The 24663-nt window shown below is 41.1% G+C and overlaps 1 protein-coding gene across 4 annotated transcripts in view; it reads left to right on the plus strand.

The window, feature by feature from the left end:
- FLNC (filamin C) overlaps nucleotides 1-24663 on the plus strand; it is an 83998-nt gene that overhangs the window by 4399 nt on the left and 54936 nt on the right. For all 4 annotated transcript variants that reach the window (XM_073652545.1, XM_073652548.1, XM_073652549.1 and 1 more), the window contains exon 2: nucleotides 21075-21323. In XM_073652545.1, the coding sequence (XP_073508646.1) occupies nucleotides 21075-21323 (249 nt within the window). The remainder of the gene's footprint in view (nucleotides 1-21074; nucleotides 21324-24663) is intronic.

Below are 24663 nucleotides of genomic sequence, written 5' to 3' on the forward strand. Positions count from 1 at the left end.
ATGATACATACTCCATCAACACTAAATTTGATCCCTCGCTGCAGACAAATTTGTAGAAAGATTTGATCAGCTTTTAAAAGTGATTGACCAGTGCAGGAGACAAAATGTAGCAGATACAGTGGTGTGAAAAAATGTTTGCCCCCTTCCTAATTGCTTATTCCTTTTTTGCATATTTGTCACACCTAAATGTTTCAGATCACAAAACAAATTGAAATACTAGACAAAGATAACACATGTAAACACAAAATTCAGCTTTTAAATGAAGGTCTTTATTATTAAGTGAAAAAGAAATCCAAACCTACATGGCCCTGTGTGAAAAAGTGGTTGCCCTCCCCCCATCCCAGCAAAAGTTAACTGTGGTTTATCACATCTTTGGGAAGCTGAGTTCAATTTCCTTAGCCACACACAGGCCTGATTACTGCCACACCGGTTCTCAATCAAGAAATCACTTAAGTAAGACCTGCCTGACAAAGTGAAGTAGACCAAAAGATCCTCCAAAGGTAGACATCTTGTTGCGATCCATAGAAATTCAGGAACAAATGAGAAACAAAGTAATTGAGATCTATCAGTCTGGAAAAGGTTATAAAGCCATTTCTAACGATTTGGGACTCCAGTAGACCACAGTGAGAGCCATTATTCACAAATGGCAAAAACTTGGAACAATGGTGAACCTGTAGGCCTCATTTTCCTCAGTTAAGGTCAGTGTTCAAGGCTTCACCATAAGAAAGTGACTAGGCAAAAATTGCATGCATGGCAGAGTTCCAAGACGAAAACCACTGCTGAGCAAAAAGAACATTAAGGCACGTCTCAGTTTTGCCAGAAAACATCTTGATGATCACCAAGACTTTTGGGAGAATACTCTGTGGACCGAAGAGACAAAAGTTGAACGTTTTGGAAGGTGTATATCTCATTACATCTGACATAGAAGTAACATAGCATTTCAGAAAAGGAACATCATACCAACAGTAAAATATGGCGGTGGTCGCGTGATGGTCTGGGGCTGTTTTGCTGCTTCAGGATCTAGAAGACTTGCTGTCATAAATGATATCATGAATTCTGCTGTCTACCAAAAATCCTGAAGGAGAATGTCCAGCCATCTGTTCGTGACCTCAAGCTAAATCGCACTTGGGTTATGCAGCAGGAGAATGATCAAAAACACACCATCAAGTCCACCTATGAATGGCTTAAGAAAAACATAATTAAGACTTTGGAATGACCTAGTCAAAGTTCTGACTTTAATCCGATTGAGATGCTATGGCGTGACCTTTAAAAGGCAGTTCATGCTCGGAAACCCTCCAATGTGGCTGAATTACAACAATTTTGCAAAGATAAGTGGGCCAGAATTCCTCCAGAGCGTTGGAAAAGACTCATTGCTAATTATTGGAAACGCTCGATTGCAGTTGTTGCTGCTAAGGGTGGTCCAGCCAGTTATTAGGTTTACGGGGCAATCACTTTTGCACACAGGGCCCGGTAGGTTTGAATTTTGTTTCCCCTAATAATAAAGACCTTCATTTAAAAACTGCATTTTGTGTTTACTTGTGTTATCTTTGTCAAATATTTAAATTAGTATTGTGATCTGAAACATTTAAGCATGACAAACATGCAAAAGAATAAGAAATCAGGAAGGGGGCAAACACTTTTTCACACCACTGTAAGTGGGGAAAGCAGCACTGTGAAAGGAAAGTTAGTTACTATTTAATGAAAATATTGGTAGACCAGTAGGTTTACCAAAGACCTATTAGTAATTTCTTATAAAACTCTTACTAAGGTAAAATGTCTTCAATGGGGCAGTAACAAATGAAGACTCATTATTTATTTCCAACTTCTCACTCATTTAATTCACCAGTCCAACTCCTCAATAATAATCACAATCCGATTTCCTTATCACAGACATGCACACTTGTCAGTTCACCATATAAAAGCATATGTAATGTATGTTGCTTGTTTTGTCAGAAACACCAGTTGTTGGAGGATTCCTTAAATGCCATCCACTTAGTTCTATTCTACTAGAAGAATCCCACACACCCAATACCTCACCCACTGCTGCCAACATAATTTTTATTCACAGAAATAGAGATTGCATAGTTATAATGCCAATAAGGCTGGCCATACATAGCAGGATGCTCTTGACCAGAGGATCAAGTCATATCTGAACAGACTTGGTTAATAGGCACTCAGGCCCCAATTTATGAAGACTGGCATTTCGTACGCCAGTCTTAATGATGTACATGCAGGAATAAGACATGTCGAATTCATTACAAGGCTCATACCACTTAATGAATTAAGCGCACCTTACCAGTGGTGTGTGCCTCCGTGCATCTTGCCAGAAATATTACTCCAATCATTGATAGGAGTAGCATTTCTGGTGTAAGGAATACAGACATTTTTAATTAATTTGTCTGGTGGACATTGCCACACTCTATCCAGACTCCTACCGGCTGCACCCATTTTGGCAGAGCAAGCTGAAATGCTAAAAGTAGCACAATTTTTGTGCTACTTTGTGTTGTGTAAACGTTCTGCGATATCTGACGGAGTTTAACAGTGTAAACACCGTGATGAAGGTGTGTGTGTGTGTGGCCACCTTCCTAAGATGTACTATTACCTCTCCACTGAAATATTTTGGCAATTCACAACCTCGTGAATTTAAAACAAAATTCCAATTTATATCCTCTATGGATGTGCATGGTAATGGGATGGCCTGTTCAACTTTTTAATACATTTAATAGAATACATATTTCCATTTACCACCTTAAATGGGTTTTCCTGTGAACAAAGTACATTTTAATCAATAGATCTTGGAATAATAATAACTTTCACAATTAGATGTGTTTAAATAAAAATGTTCCTGTGCGGAGATAATCTTATAAATGTGCCCCTGCTGTGTATCGTGTAATGGCTGTGTAATTGCTTCCTCCCCTGCCCAGGAGATGTGGTATGATCAGACCCTGTTCCTGCATGGTCACACACAGCCTTTACACAGTACACAGCAGGGGCACATTTATAAGATTATCTCAGCACAGGAACATTTTAGTTAAACACATCCAATTGTGGAATTTATTATTATTCCAAGATCTATTGATTGTTTGTAGAACAACCCCTTTAAAATAAAAAGTATTATCATGTATTTGAAATGTAGCTGATATGGATTTACTGAACTACACTGCGTTCCAAATTATTATGCAAATAATATTTTCTCAGATTTTCCCAAATTACCTATATGAATTGCAGTCATTGTAATTTTCCAGTCAAATAACTATTAGAGTACAATTGAAAGGTTTTTGTACAAACTGCCTATGATAACAGTATATTTTTTAAAAAATAAAAAACTCAAACTGCACTCAAAATGCATGTTCCAAATTATTATGCACAGCAGAGTTTTCAACCTGCAATTCATATAGGTAATTTGGGAAAATCTGAGAAAATATTATTTGCATAATAATTTGGAACACATTGTACTAATAATGTAATAATTGGGATTAATTGTTAATATATAATTTTACATGGGGTGAAGCAAGTGCTTTGGAATGATCTATCATTAATGTGATCACATGGTTCCTACACAGTTTGCATATTGTCGTCAGTAGACCCCTATTTACACATAGAGATGTGCAGCTAACAACATTTATTTTTTAGGCTGCATGAAAATGAACAGCCATTTTGCTTGTTCATCGGATGATGATGTCGGATGATCGGGAATAGCGATGAGTGAGTGTGCTTAGATAAGGGGTTATCCGAGCACGCTTGGGTGCTAACCGAGTATCTTCGGCGTGCTTGAAAAATAGGTTTGAGTCGCCGCAGCTGCATGTCTCACGTCTGTTCGACAGCCGCAACACCTGCATGGATTGCGTGTTTGTTAGGCATTCCATGCAAGTGTTGCGTCTATCAAATAGACGTGCGACATGCAACTGCGGCGACTCAAACCTATTTTTCAAGCACGCCGAAGATACTCTGTTAGCACCCAAGCGTGCTCATCACAAATATTCTTACCAATGCTCATTTGGTTGTAAAATGGCCTTTAGAAATGTGTAATGCCCCTGAATAATAGAAATGCTGGATGGTATCTAACAATAAGAAGTCATGGTTTCTCTGTAGGCTCAGCACAGCCAGAGATAAGCTCTGCTTGTGCCCCTACCCCCAACTGTGAGGAGATGTGACAGGTGTGAGTGACACAGAGCAGGGCTGTCACTACTGATATAGCTGACATTTTGTGTGAGAACAGAATGAGCAGGACAAAGGCTTATAGAAACCTGGATCACTTTCTTGTAAATTATATTTTATGTCTTAAACCTATACTAACCCGCCACCAAAAAAGAAAGAAGCAGGAGCTATGTGAACTGTACATCTTACTAGTTCTCAGACCATACACCTTCCATGTGATATCCCCAAATGTTATACGAAATCAAGAGCAAACGCAAAGTGGCCATACAGTCATATAGAGAGCGCCTAGAATATACGTATAAGCACAGAACGTCCATATTTGCTTCTGTACCCCTCAGAATGGCATAGGGCACAATCAGTATTTGTAGCACCCACTATCCTCCTCTATACAATGTCTTGTATGCTTATAACCCTTAACATGCCCAACTCTAGAACCATGTTCACATGTTCAGTATTTGGTGAGTTTTTTACCTCAGTATTTTTAAGCCAAAACCAGGTGAGGAACAATCAGAGAAAAGGTATAATAGAAACAAGTCACCAGTTCTGCATTTATCACCCACTCCTGGTTTTGGCTTCAAATACTGAGGTAAAAAACTCACCAAATACTGAACGTGTGAACGTGGCTGACAGACATAACATGCATGCCATATGGCTTTGCTATGAGCCCCTTATAAATAGCAGTCTCATCCACCAATAATAGACGCAGTACACAGAGCTATTACTAGCCATATATTCTCAGGAGAATTATCGCCAGCCATCCGGAATATACCAGGACTGTAATGACACACATCATGGCTATAGATCGTTATGTACTGTATGTTTTATGAGTGTGTATTGTCATGTAAAATATTTATACAGCCTCATCTACTGATGAAATATGGCCTGAAGCTGAGGGGGCATAATGGATGCGATGCTGACCCCACCGGCTAAGAGGGTCTTATCTTACTCTGCATATAAACACAATGCTGAGGGGAAGTGGGATTGATATGGACCCAGCAGGTCTTTCCTTCAGTCAGGATACAGAAATACCAACATTCCTGCGCTGAAGCTGTGTGTAACACGCTTCTCCTATGGGAACACATTGCTAACACTGATCTGCATACATGATTTATTTACATAGTAACGATAATGGACGCTTTCTACCATTTTAATAAATTACAGATGAGTGAATGGAGGCAGGAGATGGGTGAAAAGATCAGTGCCTTATAGCAGGACGATGGGAGAATAACAACAGATGAACACAAGCAAGTTTCCTGCCCGAATAAGTGCAGATTCATGACATTGGGCTCGTGCACACTACCGTATTTTCGGTCTGAGTGTTATACGTAAAAAAAACGGACAGCACTTGGACCAATGTTATACAATGGGGCAGTGCAGAGGAATGATTTTTTTTTTTACTGACTGAATCTTCATGTGAAAAAAATGGCAGCATGCAAGATTTTCCTCCAGAAATCGGATGAAACTCATCCATTCAAGTCTATGGGTGTGAGAAAAAAATCGGATGCATTCCGATTTTTTTGAATACTTTGCAATTCTGTAAGATAGGAAACTGTAAATTGTCCTCGAAATGATTAGTAGCTGCTGAGTAAAAAAAACAGTTTGTATACGGACAACACACGGATGACGTGAGAAGTGAGAAAAAAATCATCCCACTTTTATGGATGAAAATCGGACCAACTTTTTATACTGTCGTGTGTCCCCGGCCATAGCAATGTATCGGCATTAGTTTACAGACCCTTCTACATTGGCCAAGATGTATGGCATCAAATCATCATTAATATGAACGTTCAATCCCCATACAGTTCGCCTATTTTTGGATGAGTGGGGGTCCCAGTCGTCAAGCCCCCCAGAGATTTTACACTTAACCATAGATAGGGGATAAATATCTTTTATTGGAAAACTCCTTTTAAGGGCAACTAGTTGAAAGATGCAGTTAAAGAGAAACAGGCCAATAGTACTTTCATGGTGGCTATGGCCAAACGCTGCACTGTGAGCTACTTAGTAATTGTATATATGTATGACTACATTAGTTTTTTATTTTTACTTAGATTTTTTTTATTATTAAAGGATTGTTCAGTAATGGACAACCGCTTCTTAAATGCTAAAGTGCCCCAGATTAAATAAAAAAAAACAAAATCACATACTCACCTTCCGGATCGGCACCGAACCTGTGGTGTCAGTGCTGTGTCTCCCAGCAAATACATGACATTGTGAGTGCTGCAGCCAATCGGTGGCCATTGTTTGGCTGCAGCCATCACACTTCCCGCAGAGGGAATCCATCTGATGGAAATGTGAAGGCTGCAGCTGATCAGAAGCTGCTGATAGGCCGCAGCACTAATGTGACAATGTCATCTGACCACAATGTGCAGGAACGGCGTCAGTCCAGGAGGTGAGTATATGTTGTTTTTATTTAGGTGACTTTAGCATTTCAGAAAGGATTGTCTAATAGTGGACCACCCCATTAAATGTTTTTTGCTTAAATCATCTACTCATTTAGTGTAATTATTTAATTATGTACTTAGGCATTATGCTATTATAACTATTCTCACAATGTTAGCCCTGACCCAAACCTTCTTACTCACTTTGTTTTTGACACAGAAGAAACTTTCCTCCTCCCTACTTGCTGGAAATGAAGGGGGCTGGCTGCAGAGCTTATTTCAATATCTAGGCCAGCCCATTCTCTGCATCAGCCGATCAATTAAACCATATTTGGAAAGCAACAAAATAATGTTTTGTTCCAGAAAAAAGACTTATGTATATGAATGATATATTATATTGACTAACAGAGAAATATGTCAGCCCTCAGTATACACATACTCATGATTGTATATTTATATATATACGCCCAGCTGAAGGCTTATTTATATTCGGAAAATGTATACAAAGAATGTATGCTAAACCAGATTTGCAGACAGATGGCAATCTGTTATACAGAGTCCTCTGGGTGATACATATATAGAAAAAAGTTGATATTTGTTGGTATGCTTATCAACATTAAAAATATGTATTCAAGATAAAAACACATGAGCTGTGAGTTAAAGCTGTGCATGACCCTAGACATAGCTTTATCTAATAGCATAAAACTCCTATGGTAATACTGAATTGCCAACAAAGACAGGAAGTGTTGTCATAGGTTATCAAAAGGGGAGGGGACGTCAGACCTGTAACTCCAAGCAATGATTCGCTACAGATAACAAAGTTACTTACTGCATGCTAGATGTTCTGACAACTCTAAAGCCTGGTAAATGAGTCTGAGCAGTGAGCAGAGAGAAGGTGTCTAAGCAGTGACTAAAGAGTCCAATGAGCCCCAATGCAAAATTTGGACCTGCCCCCACCTGCATGTTGGTCAAATGTAGGGGCCCTTGTAGCTTTCTAAATTCTATAAGGACATACATGTTGCCCCCCCCCCACCCCATTATGTAGTAATGTCACCCGTGCTTTGATAATGTCCCACAACCTGGCCCCTTTCCAGGTATATATGTCCCCCATTCTGGCTCCCTTCCAGGTATATATTCCCTCATCCTGAGCATTATCCTGGTATATATGTCCCCCATCTTGATATATATGCCCCTCATCCTGGGCCCCTTCCTCGTATATACAGTTCTGGCAAAAATTAAGAGACCACTGAACAGTTTTCTATTGGAAAGCATGGAAAGACTGGTGGAAAGCATGCCAAGACGCATGAAAGCTGTGATTAAAAATCATGGTTAGTCCACCAAATATTGGTTTCTGAACTCTTTCTGAGTTAAAACATGAGAAATTTGAGGTCTGAAAGCACTGTTTCATTTTTAGTATTTTGACGCTTTATCATTTGCTGCAAATAAATACAAAGTTTTTAGCTTTGAATTTCGGAGACATGTTGTCAGTAGTTTATAGACTAAAACAACAATGTACATTTTACTCAAAAATATACCTATAAAGAGAAAAATCAGAGAAACTGAAAATTTTGCAGTGGTCTCTTAATCTTTGAAGAGCTGTATGTCGCCCATCCTGATATATATGCCCCCCATCCTGGGCCCCTTCCTGGTATATATGTCCCCCATCCTGGGCCCCTTCCTGGTATATATGTCCCCCATCCTGGACCCTTCCTTGTATATATCTCTCCCATCCTGGTTCCTTCCTGGTATATGTGCCTTCAATCCTGGGCCCCTTCCTGGTATATATGTCCCCATCCTGGGTTTCTTCCTGTTATATGTGCCCCTGTTCTGCCGCTGTTCTCTAAAAAAAACGAAACATTCTACAGAGGCCAGCAGCTGACATAGGAGTGCCTGCTATCGGCGATGTATGACGTTACTGCCATGCGCCGCACCCAACATCAGCTGCTGGCCTCTGATTGGCCTTCAGCGTGTATTGCAGTGCAGGGACCCAGCGGGTCTCTGTGTCGCAATACATTTCAACTGAATGTGTGTCCTCGGATGCACATACAGCTTAAATAGCTGCTTGTGTCGGCGGACCCCACTCCTGCACAGGCCCGGTCACGGTCGCATCCTCTGCCACCGTGATTGTTACGCCCCTGTGTGTAAGTAAATACCAGTAAAGATACATTGCCACATAAATCAGTCCTAGACTACTGTGCCTTTTATTTACTGGCATAATCTGCCATAATTAGTGGATTTAGCATGAAGTGTTGATCTGATATCTCGAGGTGTCTGTAACAGATACAGTGTGTCTTCATGGATGGATGCAAACTGCATGTCTACTATTCTATCAGTTCACTAAAGGGACTTTCCATAGAAAAAAACAAATACAATATGTACTTAATCAAAGTATACGAATTTAGAACTGGCTATCAGTGGTCATTTTAATACAAATAAATAAGCTTTATAATGTGGGTGTTAAAAAAGATTGCCATGTATTACCCATATATATATATATATATATATATATCACTTTGTGCTTTGCTTCATTACTCTATGGTTATTTATTTAGTCGCTGAATGACATTGCATGTATTCAGCAACAGCCTTACTACTATACCAGGTCACAATATAAGGTCATATGGATGCTATATAAAGCAGTGGACAGAAAATAGATGGCTGCATCATTTATATGTGGCCAACACTAAAACTTTTCCAAGCCGGGTCAACCGTATTCTATTTCAGTTTCATCCACATGTACATGCTATATATCAGTGCAATTTGCAAGGTTTGTAGTGTGAACCGAAGGATGGGACAGATAATGTAAATTTATTAGCAATGATAACATATGCCATCATAGTATTGTGTATATTACCATCTCTGACATGGACACGAGAACAGAGATCTGTTCCCTAGAGCATCTTACTAAGTAGCTGATATGTTTATATCAGAGCTTGCTGTTTGTGGTTGGCGTGATGAAGTGGATTTTTAATTAGAAATATGAACATATGTGTGCTATGGCACAATGTAGAGCAATTGCATGTGCATGCTAATAATTAAAAAAAAATATATAAATTTTTTCTATTTGCAAAATTTTCAGCAACTTTCTTTTTTTTCATTTTTGTTTACATTTTTTTTTACCCCATAGGTTGATATTGTAATATCACTTTTGCATGGAATTTGTACATGTATTGCACTGTAATGGAAACCAATGTTTTCTTATGCATAGCAGTTAGATAGTTGCAAATGTAGAATCAGCGATGGTGTAACTTGAAACTTTAAGGGTAGGTTCCCAAGTTCAGGAAGCGCTGCGGCCCCGACTGCAGAACTTCCGCACCACTCCCGCTTTATTTTATGCAAATTAGTGGAATTTTTTTTACACATGCAAATTTTCCCCATCTAAGCAACTCTATGGGGAAAATCCACATGCGTACCCGCAAGAGAAATTGACATGCTGCAGATCTGAAAGAAATCTAGAAATCCCATCCACTATGCTGTAACATCTTGCCACTGCGGTTTTTACACTGCATAAATATGCAGCGTCAAAACCGCAGCCAATCCTGAACGTGAGAACGCACCAAAATATGTGTAATATTTACAGTTCTGCAGTTTTCTTATGTGGTAGAGGGGCAGTTCCTTGCGTATGAGGGCCAAAGTACAGCTATGACCTCTGCCCCACCATAGATTTACCCCATAGTTACAGCTCTGAACATCAGTCTTCCTTGTGACAACCAAAATACACATATCTTGTCACAACAACTCCCCTGCCCATCACTGAGTGGTAACATGTCATACTATGTGTAATTAAAGGATAAATCCATCCATTGTGCTCAGCATTCAATATGCATTGGTAAGGATAATATTACAGCAAGGAATTAGAAGATCCCCACTTAATATTAGGCTGCATATACATTTGTATGAATCTTATATTTCGATCTCTAAGTCAAGCATTAATTCACATTTATCACCCATATCTATAAGACTTATTTAGTGCTTTTATGTTTTTTTAACACTAAAGGGGCATTTAAACTGCAAGATAACCGTAAACGTGGCATTGATAAAACGCTCATTCCACGATGATCTTGCTTTGTAAACAGGCTGCTGATCACCCAATGAATAAGCAAAATGCTTGTTTATCAGGTGAAATGATCGTTTGTGCAGCACAAAAGATGAGCAATCTCAGCTGTGCATCGTCCTGTATAACCACTGCCGAGAACAATGGAAGCCTATGTCCACTGAACCATCTACTACAGGTCGCTCAGTGCACATTGTGTTCCTTGGTCTACCTGTGTAAACAGGTATTTAAACAACCACTGATTGGTAAAAGTTTACCGATCGACGGTTGTATCGTGCTGCCGGTCGGTACATGTGTAATTCGGTGCGGGGCGGTAGCTGTGGGCAAGGCACTCGTCTGAGGCATCCCGGCATGTTACATGAAAGTGGAGGTCCTGGCTGGGTGTGTGGAATTGTGATGTGAGGGTCTTACGCCCGCCACATGTCATCGATGTTACTGGTTTGCCAGGACCAGATGGTTCACAGTTCAATTAGAGAGACCTGCCATTCATAAATAAACTCTTTACTGAATGGTAACTTGGTAAGGGTTATACATAAGGGATAGCGGGGACAAAGTCTTATGGACATTACCATTATAGTACCAAGCATTTTCCACACAGTATCATTCCTCTGTAGTATACTCCAGGGCTTTCTATATCCACTGTTTCTCCTTACTTTGCCACAACCAGGATTTAACACTGCAGTCCTGATTAACAAGTCTCCTTTACTTGTTCAGCGGTTCCGCATCCTATTTCTTCCACTGCTGGCGCCCTGGAACTCCCGCTCGGGACCCTTCACTAGTCCCAGTCACTAAGCTCTGTTTATCTTTCAGCTTTACAAGCTAGAGGTCTCCTTGCTAGGTGTCCTCTCCTAGGACCCGTTTCCGGAAGGCCACTCTGTTTCTCTTCGTCACTTATCCTCAGGATCTCGCTATCCCTTCTCTTCGGTCTCCTCTCATTTAGGGTCACCTTTGAATGTGGCACTGTACACCTTGGACCTTGTGGTCTACTCACTACACACACCAGGCCCTATCTGACTGCAGTCACTCTCCCTAACACTATCCCCTCCCACTGTGAGCTAGTACCAAACATTAACTTCTACTGTTCCTAAACTCTACACATACTAACATATTATATGACAGTACATTGCTTATCTTAAATTACTACACGCTATACAGGAACAAAATACAGTAAAATTCACATTACACAATATTTACATAAGACGCAAGACATTATTCACATTACACTTTATATCACAATAACGCGATTGGTGTCTTCAGGGGTAGGAACGCAACTGCAGCGGTCCACCACCCTTACACGTAGAAATAGACCCTTACTCTAGAAGTTGGCTGCTTGTTAGGTTATTGCAAGAAGGAGCTTTGGCCATGCCCTAAGAGACATATTGAAGCTGACAAATTTCCATTAAAATGACTCCCTTGCAAAATGCTGTTACATAGTGTTCATGAGAAGTCTAGAGCAAAGTCCTAAAACAAAAAAAGGTCTCATTTTGACGCCTGTCAGCATCGACTATTTTCCTTTACATTGCAAATCATTATAGATGCATTTCAAGGCTTTTGAAATCTAAACCAAATGTTGAATGCTTGATTTTATCACCAACGTGTGTGGTTGCTTATATTTTCTAACATACTCTGACATTTGAAAACAAAAAATCTCAACATATAACAGTACTAGTGTTTATGGCATAACTAATTATAATAAATAAAGTAACACTGAGTGCTCCCCAGTAATGCAGGGAAAAGTGGAATGGGCTGCTCTTGGCATTCTGGGACACAGCTGTCATGGGTCTCCTGTCCTAATACCTTTGAGGCTGCCAATGGGGATGAAAAAGTCTCTGTCGGTGACACAGCAAATAGCAGAGAGTGTTCGAGAAAGGCAGACTTGGAAAGACCCTGAGTTCAAGTAACCCAAAAACAATTTAGATAGTAAGAGTTATATATTACATTACAACCTATTCTAAACAATAAAAGATTTACTCCATCATATACATAGAATAAAGAACATGTGTATGGAATTCTAATGAAAAGATAACTGTCATGAGAACCTCAGGATCCTGTTCTATTTACTCATTATTGATTCATTGTAGAATATAAGACCTGCAAAGCTAGCCAATAGAAACTCCTCTATTTTATTTAAAAACTGCACATATCATGTTTAAGAAAAGATAAAATTCATAAAAAATACATAATCTGTAAAAATCATAAACACAGTCTAAAGAAAAATCCAGCACCATTTTTCAGTGGATAATAGTATGGCAAAATAACTTGTGTTAACATGGACTCACTTTATTATACAACAAGGACCCTAATAAGCGACAGTTATTAATATAAAGGTATTAAACCAAATTAAACAAAACCTGCATCTTCCGACCACTAATGCAGCTATTATGTAGTATCTATGTCACACGCTTGTTGATCATCGTAAAAGCTTCCAGATTAAGTTTTTAACTAACTTAATTAGGTTATAGGTATATTACTAAAAGTTTTACTGTTATCAACTTGTGTGCAGCATACTTACTAATTGCTGCATTAGTAGGCGGAAAATATAACATTGAGTCCTTGCCAAAGCGGCAATTAGTTGAATACAATATGGCAACCCACTCTGTGGCATGCACAGAAGAGAAGGGGTAATGAAAATAAGCAGGACAGAAGGGCTTAGAATATTCTACCCTTGACAGTTGCCCTTGGACCAGTTACTCGCCCCCATGTTTGATAGCAATAACGTTTGAAGAAATAACTTGTGCAACAGGTGTAACATAGCAAATGGGACTAACCAGGGCTGGACCTCCATAAAAGATACACAGTCTGCCCCCTTGTTACTTATTCCCCCCTAACCCATAGCCCTGATGTTTGTTTTTCTGAAGCTTCTTAATTTCTAAAATGTTCAACTTGCACAGCGATTGCTAAGCAGCAACTAAACTCATTTAGTCAGGTGCTTATCAATCAGCAAACAACGCAAGATTTGCATGATCTTGTGATGATCAGTGTCATTAAGCAAATGCCACACCAGCACCTCCATCTCTGCACCCCAAATCCCCCAATACACGTTAGCTAGCTGCCAACTGAACCATGGTTTAATTGCTACACTATCTTGGCCATCTCTCCCATACACAGAAGCTTTTGCTCCGTCAAGCGCTCTTGTATAACTCTATAAGGCCTCCTTCACATGTGAATTTTTTTTTTCACGGATGCCACGCGTACTCATAACCTATGTTGCTATGGAGATGTCCGTGTTCTTACATGAACCGTATGTCTGTTTGAATCACATGGAGACATGTCTGTTTTTTTTCCGGCAGCACGGATGACACGGGCCAATACAGGTCTTTGGGTTCCTGAAAAATACATACTGCACACGGATGGCATCTGTGTGCCGTCTGTGTGCTGTATATGTTTAATATTGAAAAGTATAGGAAAAGCTTTGCAATTTCTTTTTCTTTTTGAAAAAACACTGGTGGCACACGGATGACACACTGATAGCACATTGATGGCACACGGATGACACACTGATGACACACTGATCCAAAACACTGATGACACTGGTACTGGTTTTTCTGGTACCGGCTTTAGACTTGTGAAGGAGGCCTAAGAGAGCTGTTGCCTGACATCACTTGAGATGGCTTATGTCTTCGAGAACAAAGGGATCGGCAGTTCAAAATTGGACATGGTTGACTTGCTCGACAAGCAACTGTTGAAGGCCCCCATATACATTCGACTATCGGCTGAACCCATCAGTATCGGCAATCTTGGCCAACAATAATGTATATGTGAACCTTAAAAGTTGATGGCTGTGCAACGTGGCAGCATGGGACATGGTTGACGACAAGAAAGACAGTATCTCCCTGATGGAAGTTTCCTTCAAAAAAATTCACATAATTATGAAGGTCATGAACTTGGATTGGTCATAACAAAAACTTCAAGCCAAAAGTATGCTGATTACTGCTTCACATGAAAGTTTTATTAGGTGCCTGATATTTGGGAAATCTTCCTTTAGCTTTCAGGAGCTGTCATTTAGCCTCTTCCTGATTTCTCTGTCTTCAGTTGTCTGTCTGTCTCCCAGCAGGCGATGCAGCCCAAGCATATAACTGCTTTTGTGTCACCTGTTGCTGGAGTAAATAGATCACTCAGCACTTGGACATGACTGCACCGTCATACTGTTATAAATATCCATGCAGCAGTTACAATAAGAATTACCGGCATTATCTGTTCTAAGAAAACATTGTACACAACAAATAGTATATCAGATGTAGAGATGAGGGGATCTGTTCTCCCTATTCAAGGTTTGCCGATATATGAAATGATTTGATAACTGAGAGACAAGTATTGGTAAAGAGGTAAATTTATACAATTCTAAAAGAAAAGTTGGATATGTATTAAACAAACCAACTCAGAACATGAATGTATGAGAATGTGGTGGGTCTATATGTTGGGGCATGATCACTAAATGAAACTGTTTCACAAACATTGCAAATTAAGCAAAATGTCTTGTTTGCCATGAACATCTGGCTGGGTCTGACCAAATAAACTCCATGTGCACATTAAGAATGGTGAGATGTAGAGAATGTTTTTATAAATATAGCATATGCATATTTCAATAATTATGCCAAACAAATGAATGACAGATTTCTACCTTGAAGTGTATTCCCAGTCTGTAGTCATTTTCTTGCGAGAGTAGAAGCTATCTAGATGGTGAAGCTTCCTCCAGAAAGTCATCTGACAGCTGTCATTAGGGCATCAGTGACAAGTGATGTATCTCACAGCTGAGTAGCCCTTCTCAAAAAGAACAACGACGCTCCTGCCCAACATGAGGATGGTCTAAAAACTCATGACTTCTTTGTGGACTTCCATTTGGCTTTCCAGACACAAGTTTGGTTTCTACTGTTCGTATTCACCATTGGATTTATCTTCTGCATGATCTTGTGTATGTTGCCCTATAAGTTGTATAGGCATTTATTTTTTTGTCCTTTTTGCTAAGTGAGGAGCAGGCAAGGCTATGGGGGTAACGGGAGTGCGATTTTTGCTCCAGGGCAGGTGGTGTGGTGTTGCTGGCTCAGTGACAGGTGCCATCCACTTGGTCCAGCCACTACAACAGTTGGTCCTGATTTTCCAGCAAGAAACAGCTGAGAACATGAAGCCCGCAGATTTGGAGTCACAACAGCATTCTTTTATTTTGGCAGCTGTCTCCAGACAATCTTTTACCTTTTGGAGTGAATGTGTTAAATTTGTGCACTGCAAGTATCTATACACTACTTTCTGCCAGAGTTACTCTATGGTACTAGTGGTGTTTTAATATATTAGAATGCATTCAATGCGTTAGCTACAGGTGAAGGATATTATTCAGAATTAATTATACATGCATACACATAGATGGCAACATGCTAAAATAACAGTAGAAGTCCCTAGAGATCTAGTTGTATGTCATCACTCCTTATGTATGCCTAATATGTACTAATAAGAATTGTCACCTTCCCATAGGGTACAAATGCACTCTGCCAAAGTGCCAATGGAGTGTTGTTTGGCTTATGTCAGACAGGTGTAAATTTACGTTTATTGCATATTCACACACAATTTAAAAAAAAATTGAACTCAAAGAGTTTTTTTTTTTTTAAAGGACCGCTACTGAATTTTTTAAATTCTCACTAAGGTAGCAATCAGCTGTGTCTGTATAATGAGTGCAGTAATATACTCACCGGTCACAGTCTTCTGCAGTTTTCAGTGGTGCTCCGGCAGAGTATGACCACATTGTAACCTGCCATATTACGCAGTGTCTCCGGTGTGGAGCAAGGTCACTTTTTACATTTTCTCAATGCAAGTCTATGAGTCTCAAAACAAGGCTACAGAGGTAGGTTGTGAGTCTCATAGACTTCTTTGAGAAAGTGTGTAGTGCAGCAGGTTACAAATACGGTCATGTGTGTCATTAAAAACGTCAGAAAACTGTGACTGGTGAGTATAATGCTACACTTATCACATATTCCCACCAGAGGGAGAAATAAAAAATGGTCCTTTGTGTAACATATTTGGATATCTGATAGCAATAGATATTACTATATTACTTTAAACAATTTTTCAAACCTCCGACGACAAATCAGTGTCATCATAAAATAGTTCTGAGCATGTGATGGGCAAGTATTATTGCGGAGTTTCCTATAAGCCTGGTACCAGCAGATGTACTGTATTGCTAGGAGTATTTTCTTAAAATCAATCAGTTCAGGCATGCTATTGATGTAGCTCAACAGAAGGGAAAGTACATCTACAACACATCCTGTAATTTCCCTCACTCTTCCAGCCTTAATACCGCTGACAGATACTGTTATATCACCGCACACCTCACTTTCCTCTCTTTATATTTCTGCCCATTCTCTTTTTCTTTTTAGTTTATGGAAATATTGAGAGGAGATTGGAACGGAGAGGATACATAACTCATCCAAAGCAATGCACATAAGTGTGCGCTCGTTTACTTGTAATATATGTCGATTGGCTTATGCTACATTGACATATAGTTTGTAGGTTGTAAGTGGACTGTTTGTTCCCTTTGCTAAAACTGACATGTCTTTCATTATGTATGAATTATATTTATGCAAAAGTATTAGTGCATTCATTCATTCACAATAGTAATGTATCAATTATAATTCTACAGTTTGTATGTTGGCACCATCATCTTCTCATGTGCTGTTCTTGGGTTCAGCTTTAACTCATTTATTATTCTAATTGACATTTAAGGTTCAGTCGGATTTCCTTTTTAACCGTGCAGAACGACACAGTACACAACGCTATTCTGCATAATAGAGGCAATGGGAACCCGATGAAAATAATCCATGACGTGAAGAAAGCAAAATATAAATCATAGCAGTAAATTAAAGGGATTGTCCACTACTTTAGATTACCCCCACAATGTATCCCCCCGGGGCCCCTAAGACTTTTTGTAAATACCTTCCGTTGCAGATGCTGCCTGTGAGCGGCGCTATCACTGGCCACTCACAGGCATCACGTAACCCCCGGCTGAAGCCGGCACTGACATCTGCTATCTGCTGATGTCATGATAAGTGCTGGCAGCAGCCGGGGGTCTTTTCTTCCTGGTTCCACGATGGATACCAGCATCCACCGCGTGCTCTGCCTCTCCCCATTCATTGGGAAAGCGCGCGATGGATGCTGGGTGTGATGCCTGTGAGCGGCCACCGATAGCGCCGCTCACAGGCGGAACCTGCAACATAAGGTATTTCCAAAAAGTCTTAGGGGCCCCAGAGGTATACAGTACAGACCAAAAGTTTGGACACACCTTCTCGTTTAAAGATTTTTCTGTATTTTCATAACTATGAAAATTGTACATTCACACTGAAGGCATCAAAACTATGAATTAACACATGTGGAATTATATACTTAACAAAAAAGTGTGAAACAACTGAAAATATGTCTTATATTCTAGGTTCTTCAAAGTAGCCACCTTTTGCTTTGATGACTGCTTTGCACACTCTTGGCATTCTCTTGATGAGCTTCAAGAGGTAGTGACCGGAAATGGTTTTCACTTCACAGGTGTGCCCGGTCAGGTTTAATAAGTGGGATTTCTTGCCTTATAAATGGGGTTGGGACCATCAGTTGTGTTGTGCAGAAGTCTGGTGGATACACAGCTGATAGTCCTACTGAATAGACTGTTAGAATTTGTATTATGGCAAGAAAAAAGCAGCTAAGTAAAGAAAAACGAGTGGCCATCATTACTTTAAGAAATGAAGGTCAGTCAGTGCGAAACATTGGGCAAATTTTGAAAGTGTCCCCAAGTGTAGTTGCAAAAACCATCAAGCGCTACAAAGAAACTGGCTCACATGAGGACCGCCCCAGGAAAGGAAGACCAAGAGTCACCTCTGCTTCTGAGGATAAGTTTATCCGAGTCACCAGCCTCAGAAATCGCAGGTTAACAGCAGCTCAGATTAGAGACCAGGTCAATGCCACACAGAGTTCTAGCAGCAGACACATCTCTACAACAACTGTTAAGAGGAGACTTTGTGCAGCAGGCCTTCATGGTAAAATAGCTGCTAGGAAACCACTGCTAAGGACAGGCAACAAGCAGTAGAGACTTGTTTGGGCTAAAGAACACAAGGAATGGACATTAGACCAGTGGAAATCTGTGCTTTGGTCTGATGAGTCCAAATTTGAGATCTTTGGTTCCAACCTCCGTGTCTTTGTGCGACGCAGAAAAGGTGAACGGATGGACTCTACATGCCTGGTTCCCACCGTGAAGCATGGAGGAGGAGGTGTGATGGTGTGGGGGTGCTTTGATGGTGACACTGTTGGGGATTTATTCAAAATTGAAGGCATACTGAATCAGCATGGCTACCACAGCATCTTGCAGCGGCATGCTATTCCATCCGGTTTGCGTTTAGTTGGACCATCATTTATTTTTCAACAGGACAATGACCCCAAACACACCTCCAGGCTGTGTAAGGGCTATTTGACCAAGAGGGAGAGTGATGGGGTGCTACGCCAAATGACTTGGCCTCCACAGTCACCAGACCTGAACATAATCGAGATGGTTTGGGGTGAGCTGGACAGCAGAGTGAAGGCAAAAGGGCCAACAAGTGCTAAGCATCTCTGGGAACTCCTTCAAGATTGTTGGAAGACCATTTCCGGTGACTACCTCTTGAAGCTCATCAAGAGAATGCCAAGAATGTGCAAAGCAGTCATCAAAGCAAAAGGTGGCTACTTTGAAGAACCTAGAATATAAGACATATTTTCAGTTGTTCCACACTTTTTTCTTAAGTATATAATTCAACATGTGTTAATTCTTAGTTTTGATGCATTCAGTGTGAATGTACAATTTTCATAGTCATGAAAATGCAGAAAAATCTTTAAATGAGAAGGTGTGTCCAAACTTTTGGTCTGTACTGTACATTGGGGGAATAATATAAAGTAGTTCACAACTTCTTTAAGTATAAAAATTATATGTTAGGTTGTTACTGTTACATGTTAAACTCTTAACTACCTAGTCAGTGACATACTTGTATGTGTGAGTGAAGAACTTTTGCTAGTTTATTACGGTATATCGTGGTGTACATTATGGCCTCATGTACCAAAACTAGTGGAGACCAAACTTTGCACAATTCTCCATTGCAGTAAGTTATATTCTTGCTTTCTTTTTAACTATGCATGACAGAAGTCAGAAGAAATCACTTGATTAATTGCTCCAAAGAACCTCTTGTCCCTAGTTGTTACGCAGCTCAATGACGTCCAAAATAAATTACCAGCCTTCCTTCCCTATTAAGGAATTATATCATAAATATATAAAGACCAAAAATAATTAAAATCCAAAGTATCCAGATAGAATCTCTTTACTAAAGTGATAGACATGAACAATACATTCATCTAGTGATTTGGGTGCACGGAGGAGCAGGGTATGTACCAAGGAACACTCAAGATATAGATGTGAAGAATATAATCAATGAGAAAGTTTGTGCACGCGATTCATCCAAAGTTTATTTTATTAACCTTTTAATAAATCAAGGAACCAATCTGGTTAAAGAGTCAAGTTGGTGCTTTTGCAAGTATTATAAGATGCTTTTGCAATGTTTTTATGAATTGATGGTGTTCTATAATAAATGGTTCCTTGCTTATACACAATGCAGTCTCTCTGTGCACTTTGATACAGTGATCCCCATTATTACTATATTAATTTGTGCTGGTGTAACCATTGTTAAAATGCTTATTCTCATATTAAATTAGTAAAATGAAGCAGTTTTGCAATTTATTAAAAATCCTCTCTGCTCATTTACTGCTCATTTTCTAGGTTATGGACCTCTGATGCAGTGTATCAGAAGTGGCAAGGAGCACTTACAAGCTTTCATCTATAGAGCTTGTAAGTGCTGCTCTTAAGCTGGGAAGTTAGGTGAATCTGGACACTTTTCAGTGCCACTGCGCTCCTTCTAGGCTGCATAAACAAAGCTGGCTGAAAGGGCAGCATCGGAGAGAGCACTCTTCGGGCCAGCGTTGTAACAGTGCCGCTGGTCCAAACTGTCAATAAATCATAAGCAAAACTGTAACGGCAAGTAGGAAGTCAGGAGGAAAGGAAGTTGTGTGATCCTAAAGAATGAACACGAGACAACCCCTTTAAGTGAAAATATTATAAATTGGCCTAAGTATACCGGTATATAAATATTCAAACCTTAAAAGAATAAAAACTACATAATACATACAAAGTAAAGAATAGATAGAAATTTTAATACAATATTTACTATAACCAATGTCAATTTCCTTTTAAAATTATAAAATATGCTGTACAGCAAAAAATGGTCCATTTTAGACCATATGTAAAATGTTCTGTGTACATAGGTCCTCTTATTCCCAGCACTTTATCTAGCATAGTGATTATACTAGAACCATTATATAGTGAAATAATAGCATTTCTAAGGATTACTATACTGTATATTCCTAATATTAAAATGTGCATGTATTGATTTCCATGTGAGCAATAAAGTTCATGTTTCTTCATTCTCCTTTTATTTGCAGATTCAAAAGCAATTGTGGATGGAAATCTCAAACTGATCCTGGGTCTTATCTGGACACTTATTCTGCACTACTCTATCTCTATGCCTATGTGGGAAGATGAGGATGAAGAAGATGTCAAGAAGCAAACACCAAAGCAAAGACTTTTGGGATGGATTCAGAACAAGATACCACAGCTACCCATCACTAACTTCCATAGGGACTGGCAAGATGGAAAGGCATTGGGTGCACTGGTAGATAACTGCGCACCAGGTAAGTAAAGTGTACTTAAAGGGAGTGTCAACTACTGGACAACCTGAGATTAAACATTTCAGGACTAGTGTTGAGCCACCCCCGTAGTGTTCGAGTTCGGTTTGGTTCGTCGAACACCCGTGTGTTCGCCGAACTGTTCGTCGAACTGTTCGTCGAACACCTTCGAACACCGTTAAAACCAATGGCAGGCAAACAAAAACACATAGAAACACATAGAAACCACCTTCAAAGGTGTCCAAAAGCTGACAAACTGCTCAGAAGACACAACTAACACATGGAAAAGTGACAAGTACATATAGTCATGCGAAAAGAAAAGAGGTGGAGGAGTAGAAGGAGGGGGAGACACAGATATAGGCATGTCATGCCCTTCTAAAATCCAAAAAGTGAGAAGCCGAGACGGCCAGTCCGCTCCTGCCCGTGCCACCTCCGTGTCGCCGGGTTTGTGCCAGAGCCGCGGTGAACCCTGACGGCCAGCCCCCCTCTCCCAATACTGGTGCCTGTCCGCTGGTGGGTCGAGAGAGCCCCCCTGTGGTGGAGGCAGCTCTAAGCTTTTTAATTTAAATTGTCCCTCTAATTTGAATGAATACACTTTAAATCCATTTACAAGGATCTATTGGAGGGCAAGTCTCATGCCAGCAGCCGCGTAATTCCAGCTCCAGTAGCGTCCACTAAAGCTGCTGCAGTTAAAAAGCTTTTATAAGGATCGAGCTCGGCTGTCCACCGCAAGGCATCCTAGTGCCAGTCCCAGCCCCTATGCCTTGGGGTGCCTCCTGATGCTCTTCACTAAGTATCCCGTGGTCCCGAAGCATTTCCTTTGAAAAAATTAAGTGTCCAAACTACAGGTGGTGTAGCTTGCTTAACAGCCGGGATAATCCGCTGACTAGCAGACACTGCTACTAGGCACAAAGTATTTCCTGGGCTAGATGCAGTTAAAAATTTGTAAGTAGATACTCTCGTTGGATGCTGAGAAAGCATTCCATAGAGTCTCCTGGCACGCCATATATGATTCTCTTAAAAAGCTTGGGGTAGGGGTCTAGGGGACCCTTTTATAGCCAAAATCACGGCCCTGTATCACAATACGTCACCTAGGCTGAAGATAAATGGAACTGTAGCACCGAGGGCTCGGTTGCTACAGACGTATTGCACCTCACCCAGAGGTGTGATATCTCACTCTCAGATAAGGATGGAGTGTGGATCAGGACCCGACACCTGCATGCATTACACCACATTGCCGTGGGGCAGGGCGACCAATATGCCCCTGAGATGGGCACGACAGTCCCTGTCCCTGGCTGGAGTGGGGGGAGGGAACACTGAGGAAGGGGAACCCTGCAGTGCAGGAGCAGGGAGGAAGCAGTTCCTGGGTGCATTGAGAAGGGAGTATAAAAGGTGGGCACCATCTTAGTTCAGTGCAGAGAAGTCTGAGCAGAAGTGGCAGGGAGCAGGGGCTCTGCATGAGCTCTGCTCCGGAGGCGGGCCTAGTAACAGAGGCCCAGGCCTGCAAGAGGGAGAAGGAAGGAAGAGGAGCGGAGAAGGCTCCAGGAACGAGGAATGAAGGGATCCCAGGGGTGCGGACGGGCGAGTCGCCACCGCACGCCCGAATCCACCTGCGTGGAGGGGTCAGGCCAAAGGGGGAGACCGGTCCCCGAACTAGTGGAGGCAGGAAACGACCCTCAGCTAGAAACCGGAGGCTCTGACATTTTATGTGGCGCAGCCCCTTGCTCCACCCGCTAGGAAGGCACCACATAGGGTCAGGGAAACTGGCGCCAAGTTTACCAAGAGGAGGCCCGAGGCAGCCGGACAGAAGTGTTGGTAAGAAAGGCCAGACAAAGGACACACAAAGGGGGTCCTGTGAAGCGCTCCAAAGTTATCTGGGAGTTGTCTGAGCCCCTCACCTGGTGAGCACAGTACGACGTGGGCAGCCGTTACCTGCAGACGTGGTCTGGATAATAAGAACTGTGAGTAAAGGCCCTGAACTGCATCACTGACTCCGTGTCGTTACTGCTGCTGCCCTGCACCATCACCCCCATCCTCCGCATACACTGCCCTGAGGCTATACTCCTCCCGTGGGGAGTTATGCTACGCTCTGCTGCACCCACAACACCAGCCTTAGCGGTCTGCCCTGTAGCGGCGGTTCACTCTGACCGCAATCCACGGGTGGCGTAGTCGGACATTTAAACATCAAAACCACATAAATAGTTCCGCCACTGGTTTGACCGCCCTGAGCCACGGAACCGGATCGCCGCCACGAAGACTACAACCACCAGCATCCACCAAAAAGGGTCCGGCTCCGGGTGTCCCAAGGCCCAGGGGGTGCGTCAGAACATTTTCATCACCTTTCACAATCACCAATGGGACAAGGCAGGGATGTCCTCTGTCCCCTCTCTTATACATCCTAGTGACGGAGCACCTGCTCTCATCAATTCGCCATAACCCCAATATTAGGTGGATTGAGGTGGGAGGCACCGAGTACAAGTGCTCTCTATTTGCTGATGATGTCCTAGTATATATCACTCAATCATATATATCCATCCCTGCTGTTATGGCTGAAATAGATCACTTTGTTACATGGTAAAATTTTAAAATCAATGCAGCGAAGTCTGAGGCCCTCGATGTCTCCCTCCCTAAATCCATATAGGATTCCATCCAGTCCAACTTTCCCTTTGCCTGGCCCTCACAGGGTATCAAATACTTAGGAATTCCTATTCATAGAGACCTCTCCCATCTATGTTATCTTAATTTTGGGCCCTTTATTGAACAATTCCATACAGACCACGGTTGGCAAGTTAGAACTGTAAGATTCACTACGTGAACCACTGGTGTTTTGTGGAAAAGCACATGTACACCGCGTTCCAAATTATTATGCAAAAAGTGTTTAGGAGTGATAAGGGAAGAATTTGTTTGTTTGTCAGTTAAACTCATTGATGGTGATGTGTGTCAGGGCTCTTTATATCACTGTAAGCAATTGCAGACACCTGTGCTAATTAGTTTGGCAGGTGTGTCCAATGAAAGGCAAGACTACTTAAGAAGGCTCTCTCACATTATTAAGCAGCCTACATTTTCTGCCAAAATGGGAAAGAAAAAGGATGTGTCGGCTGCTGAGAAGCAACAAATTGTGGAGTGTTTAGGTCAAGGCATGACTACAATCAACATTGTGCGATGATCAGGATGAAGTGTCTTGGCAATCAAGAAGTATGTAGCTGATTCACAGTACACACGTGTGCGTGCTGATAAGGGCAAATTGAGGACTCTTTCCTACAGGCAATTACGTCAGGTTGAAAGAGCAGCGGCAAAAAAGCCTTGTCATAGCAGCAGACAAGTTTTTGAAGCTGCTTGTGCCTCC

The sequence above is a fragment of the Phyllobates terribilis genome, unplaced genomic scaffold (assembly GCF_046119375.1).
Source record: "Phyllobates terribilis strain yellow unplaced genomic scaffold, ASM4611937v1 Scaffold_11__3_contigs__length_659146591, whole genome shotgun sequence".
NCBI classification, from domain to species: Eukaryota; Metazoa; Chordata; class Amphibia; order Anura; family Dendrobatidae; genus Phyllobates; species Phyllobates terribilis.